Source organism: Octopus bimaculoides, chromosome 18, assembly GCF_001194135.2.
Source record: "Octopus bimaculoides isolate UCB-OBI-ISO-001 chromosome 18, ASM119413v2, whole genome shotgun sequence".
NCBI lineage: Eukaryota > Metazoa > Mollusca > Cephalopoda > Octopoda > Octopodidae > Octopus > Octopus bimaculoides.
In genome coordinates, this window is record NC_068998.1 from 3,468,247 (window position 1) to 3,480,515 (window position 12,269).

Genomic DNA, 12,269 nt, shown 5'->3' on the forward strand with positions numbered 1-12,269 from the left:
CACACACATATATATATATATATATATATATATATATATATATATATATATATATATACATACACACATGCACAAACACAGTGAGCTTCTTTTAGTTTTCCTTTTCCAAATCTACTCGCAGGACTTCGGTCAGCCCCAGGCTATAGTAGAAGACATTTGCCCAAGATGCAATGCAGTGGAATTGAACTTAGAACCATGTGGTTGAAAAGCAACCTTCTTACCACATAGCCACCCCCACACCTGTGTGTGTGTGTGTGTGTGCTTGTTTCAAGCCAATACTTGAGCAAGCTACTTTCCAATCTTCTTCTATTCCAGCCATATTCGTTATCCTTGCTTCAACATAGTTTGATACTTCTTGGAATAATTGGAATAATTGTTATAATTTGTATTTTATAATTCTAAATATCTTATGTGTATTGAGGTGGGAGAGAGAGAGAGAGAGTGACTGATATTCAAGATTTAAGAGAGAGGAGGAGGAGGAGGGGGTATGTATCTGTGGCTTTGACTTGATAAATCTACCTTGAGGATATTCGTTTGTTTTCTATTCTTCTTCCAGCTCTGTTCATGTAGTACAGCATTTTCTTTGAGAAAATGCGTGCAATTACTCTGACAAAATATTATTGTGAATGGTGACTGTTTTTCGTTTGTCTTTTTTCTTTTGCTTTTCGTTTGTCTTTTTTCTTTTGCTTTTCTTTTTAGCTTTTTGTTTTTGTATTTGCCTTTTGTATGCTATTTATTGTCATCATCATAATCTAATATCGTATTACACACGGTTGTTAAAAACTTTTCAATCACATTCAGAGAAGAATATATTTTATTACATTATTTTATGAATGAAAATTATATATGTATGTGTATATGTGTGTGTGTGTGTGTATATATATATATATATATATATATATATATATATACACACACACACACACATGCCTATGTGTGTATATGTATATATATATATATATATATACATACACACACACACACATGCATATGTGTATGTATCTATATATATATATATATATATATATGCTCGCATATATATATATCTATACACACAGACGTGTACACATATATATATCCTTGTGTGTGTATGTGTGGAATAGGTGGCAAGTGTTAAGAAAAAATTTCTCCTCACACTTATTATTATTAATATAATCATCATCATCATCTTTGAATCTTTGAAGCTGAGAAAATTTGTGAACTGCATGATGTAACTGCATTGTATTATTTATAATTTTAATGTCTTCCTCCTATAGACAATTGTGTACTTAGTCTTTATTCATTTGTTCGTTCACTGAATGTCGGTTTTTCCATGCTAACATGGGTTGGACAGGGAGTTATTTGAGACAGGATTTTATGGCTGGTTGCTCTTCCTGTTGCTAAATTTTACTTTTTTATTTTTTTGCCATGTAAGAGAGTTTTAGATATTTCACAGGTCTTTGAAAGTGCAGAGCTACTGGTTATAATATCAACAAGGAATATCAACACCTTTTGTGCTCACATAGTGACAAGCAAAATATGAATATAGGCACGGCAAAGTTTCGACAGAATTCTCTGATGTAGGCAGTAAGATGGTAACAGATAGACACATAGAAATTGACGTTTATGTATAAGATAGTTATATATAGGTAAGTGTGTTTGTGTTTGTGCGTGTGTGTGTGTGTGTGTGTGTGTGTGTGTGTGTGTGTGCATAATCACTGTTGTCACCTAAATTATCATCGGGCCTCTTTCTCTCTGAAGAAGCCTCTAAGCCAGCATCTGAGCTGCTAGAAGAGGCAACCAAGTCTGCTTTGGAGGAGGAAGCCACTATTTCTCTTTTGTGATAGAGAGGAGATGACCAAGGAGGGCATGTTGTATATCATAGCTCTTCTCAATCAGGTCTGGCCTAGTGTTAAACAACAACCACCACCAACATGGTTGGTCATTATAAAACCAATCATTGACCAACCAGGACACAATGATGACTTTATAGTGAAGACAGGATCTGATATTGAATCGATCAATCAAGACATGTAATTTATGCAACAAGATGGTGTGAAATCTGAAATGATTTGTGCAATGGTTAATTGTGTGCTTCTTGTAATTTATGACCTCTACTAACTAAATTAAAACTAAATTAGTGTAGTCTTAATGAGAAAGCTTGATTTCTTTTTTCTTTTGCTTTAATGAATCTGTGAAGAAAACAGATGCTTTTTGATTGCTTAAATTTCTAGCCTAGCTGAAGAAGTTAATTAAAAGACAGATGGAATTTGTAGTTCGGGAAATTTCTTATTTACTCTGAAATTATTATTATTATTATTATTGATGGCATAAGTACCAGTCGAGCATTGGGATTGATGTAACTATCTAGCCCCCTCACTCAAAATTTCAGGCCTTGTGGCTACAGTAGAGACAATTATTATTTTTATAATTATTACCATCCTGTTTAATCTTTGTTGGCTCATTGCTGAATCAGGTAGTAATGAGCTGGATAAGATGCTTTATTTTAGTTCCTCGTTGTTATGAGTTTAAACCTCACCCATAGTTCACAAAACATCTACAGGCATGGCTGTGTAGTAAGAAGCTTTCTTCCCTACCACATGGTTCCGGGCTCAGTCCCACTGTGTGGCATCTTGGGCAAATCTTTTCTACTGTATCCTCGGGCTGACTAAAGCCTTGGGAATGAATTTGGTACAAGTGCATTACATATGTGCACACACACAGACACATAAATGTGTCTGTGTCCCCCACCACCACATGACAAGTGGTGTTGGTGTGTTTATGTCCCCGTAACTTAGTGGTTCAGTAAAAGAGACTGATAGAATAAGTACTGGGGTTAATTTGTTCAACTAAAATTCCTCAAAGTGGTGCCCCAGTATGGCCATAGTCTAATGAGTGGAAACAAGAGATACTAAACCTGTCAGTGTTCAACAAATTTCTACCCTTTTCTTTTTTTTTTTATTAAGGGCCATTTGGACCCTTTCTCCCTTCCCAAACCAAACCTTGCTCTTCAGGTAAGATAATGAACAGGAAGTGCTTACATCTATAATTTGTGCGGTTTTTAAAATATTTTTATGAATGATTATAAAATTGTGTGTGTGTGTGTGTGTGTGTGTGTGCGCGTGCGCATGCGTGCGCATGCGCGTTAGTTCGTGCGTGTGTGTTCTGAAGTATCTGAAAGTAAATGTTAATAACAGATGATGTATTTTGTGTGACATTGATCAGTAATTTGTTTAATGAAAGAGGTTCGTTAACACAAGCTGTTATACTATTTGTGACACTTTGTATTTGAAGCTGAAAGGTAATTCAACGTGAAAGTGAGGTCGAATGTTGCCAAGGTTTGAATGAAATATTAAAAGTACTCGTATCTCTGTTTATAAACTGCCAGGGCATCAAAACCCGTAAACAAAGGATGTTTAGAACAGTGAAGAGGAATTGTGATGAATAAATGGTTATTGATGATATTTAGTTCATAATTGATATTGTTTGGCAATATTTGCCATATTGGCAGCAGTTGCAGGGTGGTGGTGGTGGTGGGGAATACTTTTGGCAGCATTTCTTCTGGATATTTTACATTCCGAGTTCAAATTTGACTTTGGTCAATTTGCCTTTTATCAGGATCAGTAAAATAAGCATTAGTTGAGCGCTAGGGGTCAATGTAATGAAGCTTTTTTCCCTTGAAATTAATGGCCTTATGCCAGGTAGATTTAATCTCTTGTATTTCATACCTAAGGTTGCAGATTTGCAGCATTGTTAGTGCCAGTTAAAATGCCCTTTTGCCATATTTGTCTCAAACATCTGTGCTCTTGGTTCAAATCCTTTTTAAGGGTTGATAACAGAAAGTATCAATCTGGGGCCAAGGATTGGCAGAACTGTTAGAGGGTTGATTTAGATACCTTGTGGTGTTTGTTCATTATCTTTGCATACAGTGACACTGGTGCCAGGCTTTTTATTATTATTCCAATTTGCCAACCTTTCCCTGGATTAAACTGTAGTAGTGTAGGGGAGAGACTTGCATCCATAGGTAACTGCTTGTCTTCCTCAAAAGAAAAGAAAAAATCTTACCCAAACTTACATTTGTGGAGGCAGTTTGTGATTATAATCAATATAAAGTAGGCCATTAATGTATAGAAGGACAAGTGATGGAAAAGTAGTCATTGAAATAATGAGGAAGATTATGATCTTGGAATTAGATTATATGTATATTCATGGCAACACATGGTGGTGCCAAAAGCAAATTATTAGAAGTAATAAAAAATACACCTCTTCCCAATGGGTTGGTGTTTAGAAGTTCTAAACTTTATACAATGGTTAATTATAAAGGTGAGATATGTCCATGGATAATTGATGTAAAGTGATTCCTTTACAAGAATTTGAAATAGATTTTGGTTGATGAGAATCAAGAGTGAAACTCCAGGAGATTTTAATGTCAGCTGGAATGACATATCATTTCATTCTGTCCAGTTTACCTCCATTGCTTTCCATTCCCTCATTATTTTTCATGTACAACCATGTATCAAGCATCATACTGGGGATTCTTCATTTCTTTATCTCCTCATCCACACACACACACACACACACACACACACACAATATTTGTCGTTTATTTATTTCAATATTTCATTCTAATTGTCATCAGTGCCATTCTGATGCAACATTTTATTCCTTTGGTGTTCTGGGATTGGATTCTGTATCCAGTTTACCATTTTAATTACTGCACACTCCTCTTCAATCCTGCTCTAGCACTTTCCAGAATCTCTCTCTCTCTCTCTCTCTCTCTCTCTCTCTCTCTCTCTCTCTCTCCATTTATTTCTTTATTTGTGCTTTGCAGTTCATTGCTTTATTTAAAGAGCTCTGCTCTTGTCAGAAATCAACTTTAAAAAAAATCTAGTGTTACTTGCTTTGTATATTTTTTGTTGGTTTTGTTGTTTTTTTTTTTCCTAAACATATATTATGGATACAGAAGATATTTAATAAATCCATATTCAAAATCTGTTGTATATATATGTGTGTGTGTGTGTATTTATATGTATTATTTTATGTGGCTGTATTATTTATATTCTGCTAGCACAGAAAATGTTAAATGATCATACAATATAATACACCCACATTTTATTTCTTTTCATTTCATCATCATCATCATTTAACATTCATGTTTTAGGCTGGCATAAGTTGGATACACACACACACACACACAGACATGCATTGTGCTTCCAGAATCTCATTTTGGTGAGGTAGTTGGGTCTTCTCGAGAACTGCATATCACCAGGCATTCCAGCCTTCACCATTTCATTCCACGTCTTCCTGGGTTGCCTTCTTCTGCAATTAAGTGATTGACACTCTTAAATTACACATTCAATGGAACTGGCAAACTCCATTTCTTTCCCAGTCTTCTCAAGTCCTATATATTTAAGGCCCATGTCTCACCACCATACAGTCTGCCCTTCATTCTGAGTGTAAAGAGCTTTATTGCTAGCAGCAGGGGTAGCTTCTTAAGCATTCTGCATCCCATTCTTACCCTTGCTACTATACTCTTGGAGCAATCACCTACCCTATTAATTTCATTTGCTAGGTAACTAGAGCTGCCATCTACTTCTAATGAGCCATCTGTTTCCAGTGTGCTTGCAGTACACACTACTCCAGTTCATCTGTCACATTCAAAGCTTACATTCTCTATTCATCTTCCAGTGATCCATTATATCTCTTGTGTCCATAGCTTACATTGGGTACAGGTTATAAAATTTATACTTTCTTCTTTCCTGTGTATTGAGCAAGGCCATTTCTCTGAAGATTCTAGGGTAACAATAGAAGAGAGAGAGAGAGAGCGGGGAGACAGCACACTGTGGTTTACAGATTGGGGCGTATCCATTAGTAATTGAATGCTAATCAATTGAGTTACCTGGAGAAAGATCAGAATATTACCTTTCTTGGAAATCTCTGTTTGTGAGTGTGTGTGTCTGTGTGTCTACCCTTGTGTAGATATCGTATGACGGTTGTAAACAAGAGTCGCTGTAATACAAGTGGTGCTGTTTGTTTCCAGTCTTCTATGGAAAAGCACATGCCTGGGGCCATAAGGAAATACTTAACCTGGAAATGGGTGAGAGTTGGTGACAGGAAGGGCATCCAGCCATAGAAATTCTTCTCCAACAAATTCCACTTGACCCATACAAGTAGACATTAAATGGTGATGATTATATATAAACTTGACCTATATAAAGTTTCTGATTTAATTCAAATAACATCCAATGTTGTTTTGGTTTTATTAAAAGCAGCAGGAATAGTTTTTTTTTTCCTGTTCTGTATTTAAATGGATTACTGTAAAATTCTGTATTTCCTATTAAAATTCTTCATATACCAACCTTTACTCAATTATTTTTTTGTTCTCTTTTATTCAATCTATTATTATTATTATTATTATTATTTCTTGGCAAAGAAGTCTACAAATTTTTCTTTTTATCTTTCAGTTCCTTTTTTTTCTTTTTAAATTTTTGTCTTATCTTTTTCATATCTTTTATTTGTTCTTTGAAACCTGTTAAAAAAATATTCTTCAATTCTTTCCATGTATTCCAATTCAGGTTTCTTTATCAGTATTTGCTAAATGGTCAAACATTTTCAATGGAACAATTTTTTTCTAGTTTTTCTTTTTATGCAGTCTTTGATTCTTGTTCCCTTTTCACTGTTCTGATAGTGTTTCATCTGTTAGTCTTCGTTTACAGTCTTTGAGGTTACTCACCTCATACACTGAAGTTCCTCATCATCACTATGTTTGTCTCTGCCCTGCTCTACTATGGACCCTCCCTTCTAAAATGTGAATAGCCATGTGGCCCTCCCCCTTTACACACACATACAGCAAGAATCCTGTTCTGCACTAGCCCCTTCCCTCATACTCTAATCCCACATCTCCTGGCATAAAGTTGCCCTTTTCCTTGGGGTTAATGTCTTGCAAACTGCATGGAAACCTAATTAGTTTTGGTGACATGAGAAAAGCAACCAACAAATGCTGTAAAGTTGTTGGCATTACAAAGAGCTACTAGTCTTGGAAACTCTACCAAAATGTACATTGAAGTTGTTCTCTCTTTCTATAAATGACTTAATCTTTAAATAACATCATTATCCTCTTCATCATTTAAATTCCATCTTCCCTGCTGGCACAAGTGGGACGGTTTGACAAATATCCAGTAGGACTGCATTGTATTCCAGTGTCATCTTCAGCATGATAGCCATGGCTGGATGCCCTTCTCAACATCAACTTGACATGATATACTGGGTGCTTTTTCCATGTGACTGGCACTTGTGCAGTGACCATGCAGCTCACAAACCTACAAAATCCGTGGAGAGGGTGGGAGTGCACCCTTATTTCAGGGGGGTGTTAAGGTAGGATAGAAGGGGGTTGTAGTAGAGCAGATTTTTGTTGTAGAGGAGTCACATGGCTACTCACATTTAGGGGAGAGAGCGAAAAAAAATGAACCAGTGCTATCTTCCAAGAGACATAGTGGTGATGAGGTGTCCAGGTGGCACCTCAAGGTACGAGGTGAGTCGTAGTGGGGACAGAAAGGGTGGGAGTTTGCAGGAGTGCATGGTGGAGGAAATGTATTGGAGTAAACAATCTCTGTCTTTTAAGATTCCTTTTATTCTTAGAAAAAAATTGCTTGATGGAAAAAGAAATAGTTTATTCCGTATCCTTTTGTGTGTGTGTACAGTGGGGGTGGGGAGGTGGATATGTAAACTAGATCTTGTAATCAAAATAAATTATCAACGGTGTACAACTTGAGAAATTTAAATTTTTAAATAGAATTTAAATGCTTGATTCACAATTTCTTGTCCTTTTTATTTTCTTTTTCTTTTTATTTTCTTTTTCTTTTCTAGTATCAAATTTTTATATTTAGTTATTCTTAAATTAATGAATTTTGAGGAATTTGCAAAGTCATGTTTAACTTTATTTTTTCTTGTTTTTTTAACTTTATTCCATTGCAGAATTTTCCTGATGACTAAATAAAATTAAACTTATCTTTATTTTGGATTACAAGATATTTCCTACATATAAAAGGAACCAGGGAAAAGAAAACTGGAATATTTTCTAATACAAATGGTAATGTGTCTTTCTATCGTACAAAATGTTTCTGGAAGAAATTCAAAGAACTCTCCAAGAGCGCCACTTGCAATCTAGATCTCATAAACAGTTTGTCTTGGATAAACTAGATGTCTCCATATTCTTAGCATGGATTCTTCAACAATATGACTTCAGTGAATTAAAATTTGCATCTGACAAAAACTATAGAGATTTGTCGGGGTTATCCAATCGGCTGTGTCAGCTGAGTTTGGTGTATGGTGGGAATCTGGTAACATCCATCAATAAATTTAGTATGCAACGGTTATTTGGTTCTCCGTCTGTTTGTTGCCGCCATCATAAGTTCTCTTGCCTACCGCAAATTGCTGATATTTCTGATATGTGCCACATGGTGGAATTGAAGAACTCTGTGGCAGAGATTAATAACAACAACAACAACAACACAACCAACAACTACAATACTAATAATAATTATAACAACAATAACAATGATAACAACAACATTAACAACAATAATAATAATAATACATTTGTTAGAGAGACTAAGTCATTTTCAGCATTTACACAGATCCCTTGTGAACGGAACGGTTCACAGAAAATCTGGCTGATGAATGAAAATCAATTGTGTTTTGACAAATGTTCAAATGCGAACAGAAACCATCAACTCTGCTCATCTGTCAGTTGTTTAAATAAAACGGATATTGATCAGAAAACACTTTCTGATGATTCACCAGACAATCTGACTGACCTCAAGAAATGTACTTGCCCTCATAGTCCGTCTCTGCCTCTCACTCCTCAGCCGAGAAGACTCAGTCAAAATGCTAATCAAACTGAATTCGAAGAATGTTCTAATTATTATTATTATTATTATTATTATTATACTGTGCCTCCTTTTGCAGAAACAATTTCTGTCGAAACTGGTGAAACATTTGCAGTCCATTCAAAGACTTTGATGAGCGACAGTTTGTCATCAGCTTCACTGTGTCACCATAACAACCAGCCAGTTCAGAATGAAAGGGATGCACAAATACATCACAGCCGTTCCGTATTTCCTGATGTTCGTTCTACATCTGCAGATCTTCACCGTTCATTCAGCTCCTCTTGTTCATTACATGTCTGGGAAGAAAGACTGGATGAAGAATGTAATCTCTACATGCTAGATCAGATACAGCCACAACTTCAGAGAAATTTAGAAAATCCTATTGCGAAACTATTATCCACTGGAGATGATATGGTAAGTATTATTATTAGAATTCTATTTGGCAGTGTTCCTGTCTTGTTTTTGCCCATCCTCATCGGAAGATAATTCTAATTTTGAGTTATTTCCCTTGGTGCTGTATCCTAAACAATGTTACCCAATCAATACAATATGTTGGAAATATACTTTGCCACTGTTGGAATTTGTAATCAATAGGTAACCTATCATTATTAGAAATAATATCTATTTATTGTAGATATGAAACATCCATCTCTATCCCCTCTGTACCTCATATTCCCCACCATGTACCTTATATATTCCCTACCACTGTACCATGTAGCTGTGTCCCCATGCATCCCCAACACCATATCTCTCTCTCTCTCTCGGTGTAACCAAGTGTCTCCTCTACAATAAAACCCTTATTTCTATCCCTTTCTATACACTTTCACCTCTCAACCGGCTCAAAGCTACCTTTCGCGGTACCACTCCCTCTCTCAGCCAAAGGGTCTTTGTCTTGCAAGCTACTTGGTAACCTCACCAGTGCTGGTGCCACATAAAAAGCACCCAGTACACACTGTAAAATGGCTGACATTAGGAACGGCATCCAGCCATAGAAACCCTGCCAAAGCAAACAAAAGAGCTTTACACTCTCCTCTCACTCACCAGCTCCTGTGGAACCATCCAACCGATTCCAGCATGGAAGACAGATGATAGAATTTGGTTCTATTTAATTTTGATAATTTATCCTAAAGATTCATACTGTTTTGCAATTTTGTATAAACACCATGGAATATGAATAAGGTAAAATAATGGTTGTTATTACATCGGTACTGAATGGCTCCTTTCAGTTCACCTTCCAGAATTTCTGGCATCCACTGCAGCATGTTACTGTCAGTGATTGATTCACCAATATCTTGGTTAGTGATTCCACTTCCTCAAGATATTCAAATCTGTCTGAACTTGGCCCTCCCCCCACTAAATCTAATCCTCAGCAAGATGGGAACAGAATGAAAGTTGATGAGAATGGTCGGATGCAATGAAAGCTGCAATAGTTTAGCCATGTCATCAGGCACCCTAGACCTCAAGGGTTAAGTGAACAAAAGATGGGGTTGCAGCTGATGATGATAAACTTGGTTTTATGACTTCAAGGATCAGATGAGGACCCTGGCACAGTGCACGGCTACAGTATGTGGTAAAGAGCAGAGATTGTGTCTGAGGGCCCCTCATTCTCTCTGCAATAGTGGTGGACGTATTCATTTGATCATTTAAAATTGATGCACCTATATAATGATGCCTGATATTATTAAGAAGCCCATCATGCATGTATGTATGTTTGTGTGTTTTTGTGTCTGTCTGTCTGTCCCCCACCACTGCTTGACAACAGGTGTTGGTATGTTTATGTCCCTGTAACTTAACAGTTCAGCAAAGAGGACCAATGGAATAAGTAGCAGGCTTTAAAAACAAAGTGCTGGGTGGGGTAGGGGTCGATTCATTCAGCTAAAACTTCTCCAACTTGGTGCCTCGTATGGCTGCAGCATAATGACTGAAACAAGAAAATGATAAACCTATGTGTTAACATGGATTGGGGAAGTTATTTATTTTTCTTTATATCTTTATCAATGATTCTAAGAATTCCTCTCTTTCTATCTTCAGCATTTCATACCAATCGGAGAGGAGTTAATGTTGAAAGTGAGGTCTTCATAGAGAATTTTACCAACCAAATCCTAAACCTACCTACAGCAGATGTCTGAAACCTGCCATTAATTTCGGTGGTTCCGGGAAGATATTTAAAAGCTGCCTGCACAAATCTTATTTGTATGCAAAAAAACAGAAAACATAAGACAAAAAAATATCAGAACCTGCAGAAATTCTATAGGTGATTTTATTTACTACAATATTGCAATATGTAAGCAGTTTGGGTTTTTTTTTTTTAAACTTTCAGCTGCATATATATCTTCATCTTTATACATTTCTGCCTTTTATCAGAAACAGCGTTGCCATGATGCTCATCTCATCTGTTCAAGTTGTTCATTTTAGTTCTAATTAAAGGCGGACACAATCTCTATTTTTTAATTGTTTCAACTTTTAATCAGTCTGTTCCAGTTGTTTTGACAGACTGATTATTTTTCTAAGTCCAATCAACTTAAGAATTTTTGCTCATTATTGATAAACCAAAGCATTCTATCATAGCATGTAGAACATTTGGAACTATTTAACCTTTGTCGGTTATGTCTTCTATTTGTCTCTTGTCAGTGTAATATCTTACTTATTCATATATACATACTAACATACACGTGTGTGTATATATGTATATATATATAACAAAAATATATACTTACTGTCATGCACATGTATGTATAAAATCTCTTTTGTATGTAATTCAATAGATGTTTTTGAAAATGTTATAATTCCATTTTACAGTTAATTAGTTAATTATTAAACAATGCTCAAAAACTTTAATTATTTAGACCAATATTTAATAGTCAGAGCATTTCTTCCTAGAATTGCATCCATTTTTAATGGTGTTTATTCTTTTGTTGTTGTTGTTTTTTTTTCTCTAATGAAATTCTTTTTTGAGTTTCCATTTGTGACTTTTATTTCCTCATATAGAGAGGAGAACAGTTTATAATCAATCAATCAATCAATCAATCAATTATATTTGTCAATCCTCATTAATCTCCTTTGCGGTGTTCGCGTTTTGACTTTGATAAGAAAACCTAACTCGACAGTCATTTTTTTTTTTTTAACAATTAACATCTCATTAATTACATTCAATTTCTTTTTTTTTTCTGCAGATTACAAAAAAAAAAAAAGGGATAAATTTGCACTTAACTATTTCTTAATTGTAAAATTGTACATTTTGTAAATATGTTTATAAAATTTCTAATTGTTAAATGAGCTGTTGGTTATAAAAAAAGAAAACAAAAAAAAATTTTCTCATATTTCAAATTTAACAAAATACATCGCGGTTTTTCGTTAGACCCTTATGTATTGCTTTTAATTAGCGGACAAAAAAATTCTTTT

The 12,269-nt window shown here is 35.3% G+C and overlaps 1 protein-coding gene across 2 annotated transcripts in view; it reads left to right on the top strand.

Moving 5' to 3' along the window:
* Positions 1-12,216, top strand: part of LOC106872835 (homeobox protein 13) — a 62,202-nt gene extending 49,986 nt beyond the window's left edge. For both annotated transcript variants that reach the window (XM_052974333.1, XM_014919970.2), the window contains 2 exons: positions 7,954-9,281; positions 10,899-12,216. In XM_052974333.1, coding sequence (XP_052830293.1) covers positions 8,094-9,281; positions 10,899-10,949 — 1,239 coding nt within the window. In that variant the 5' untranslated portion in view covers positions 7,954-8,093 and the 3' untranslated portion in view covers positions 10,950-12,216. The remainder of the gene's footprint in view (positions 1-7,953; positions 9,282-10,898) is intronic.
* Positions 12,217-12,269: the final 53 nt, after the last annotated feature.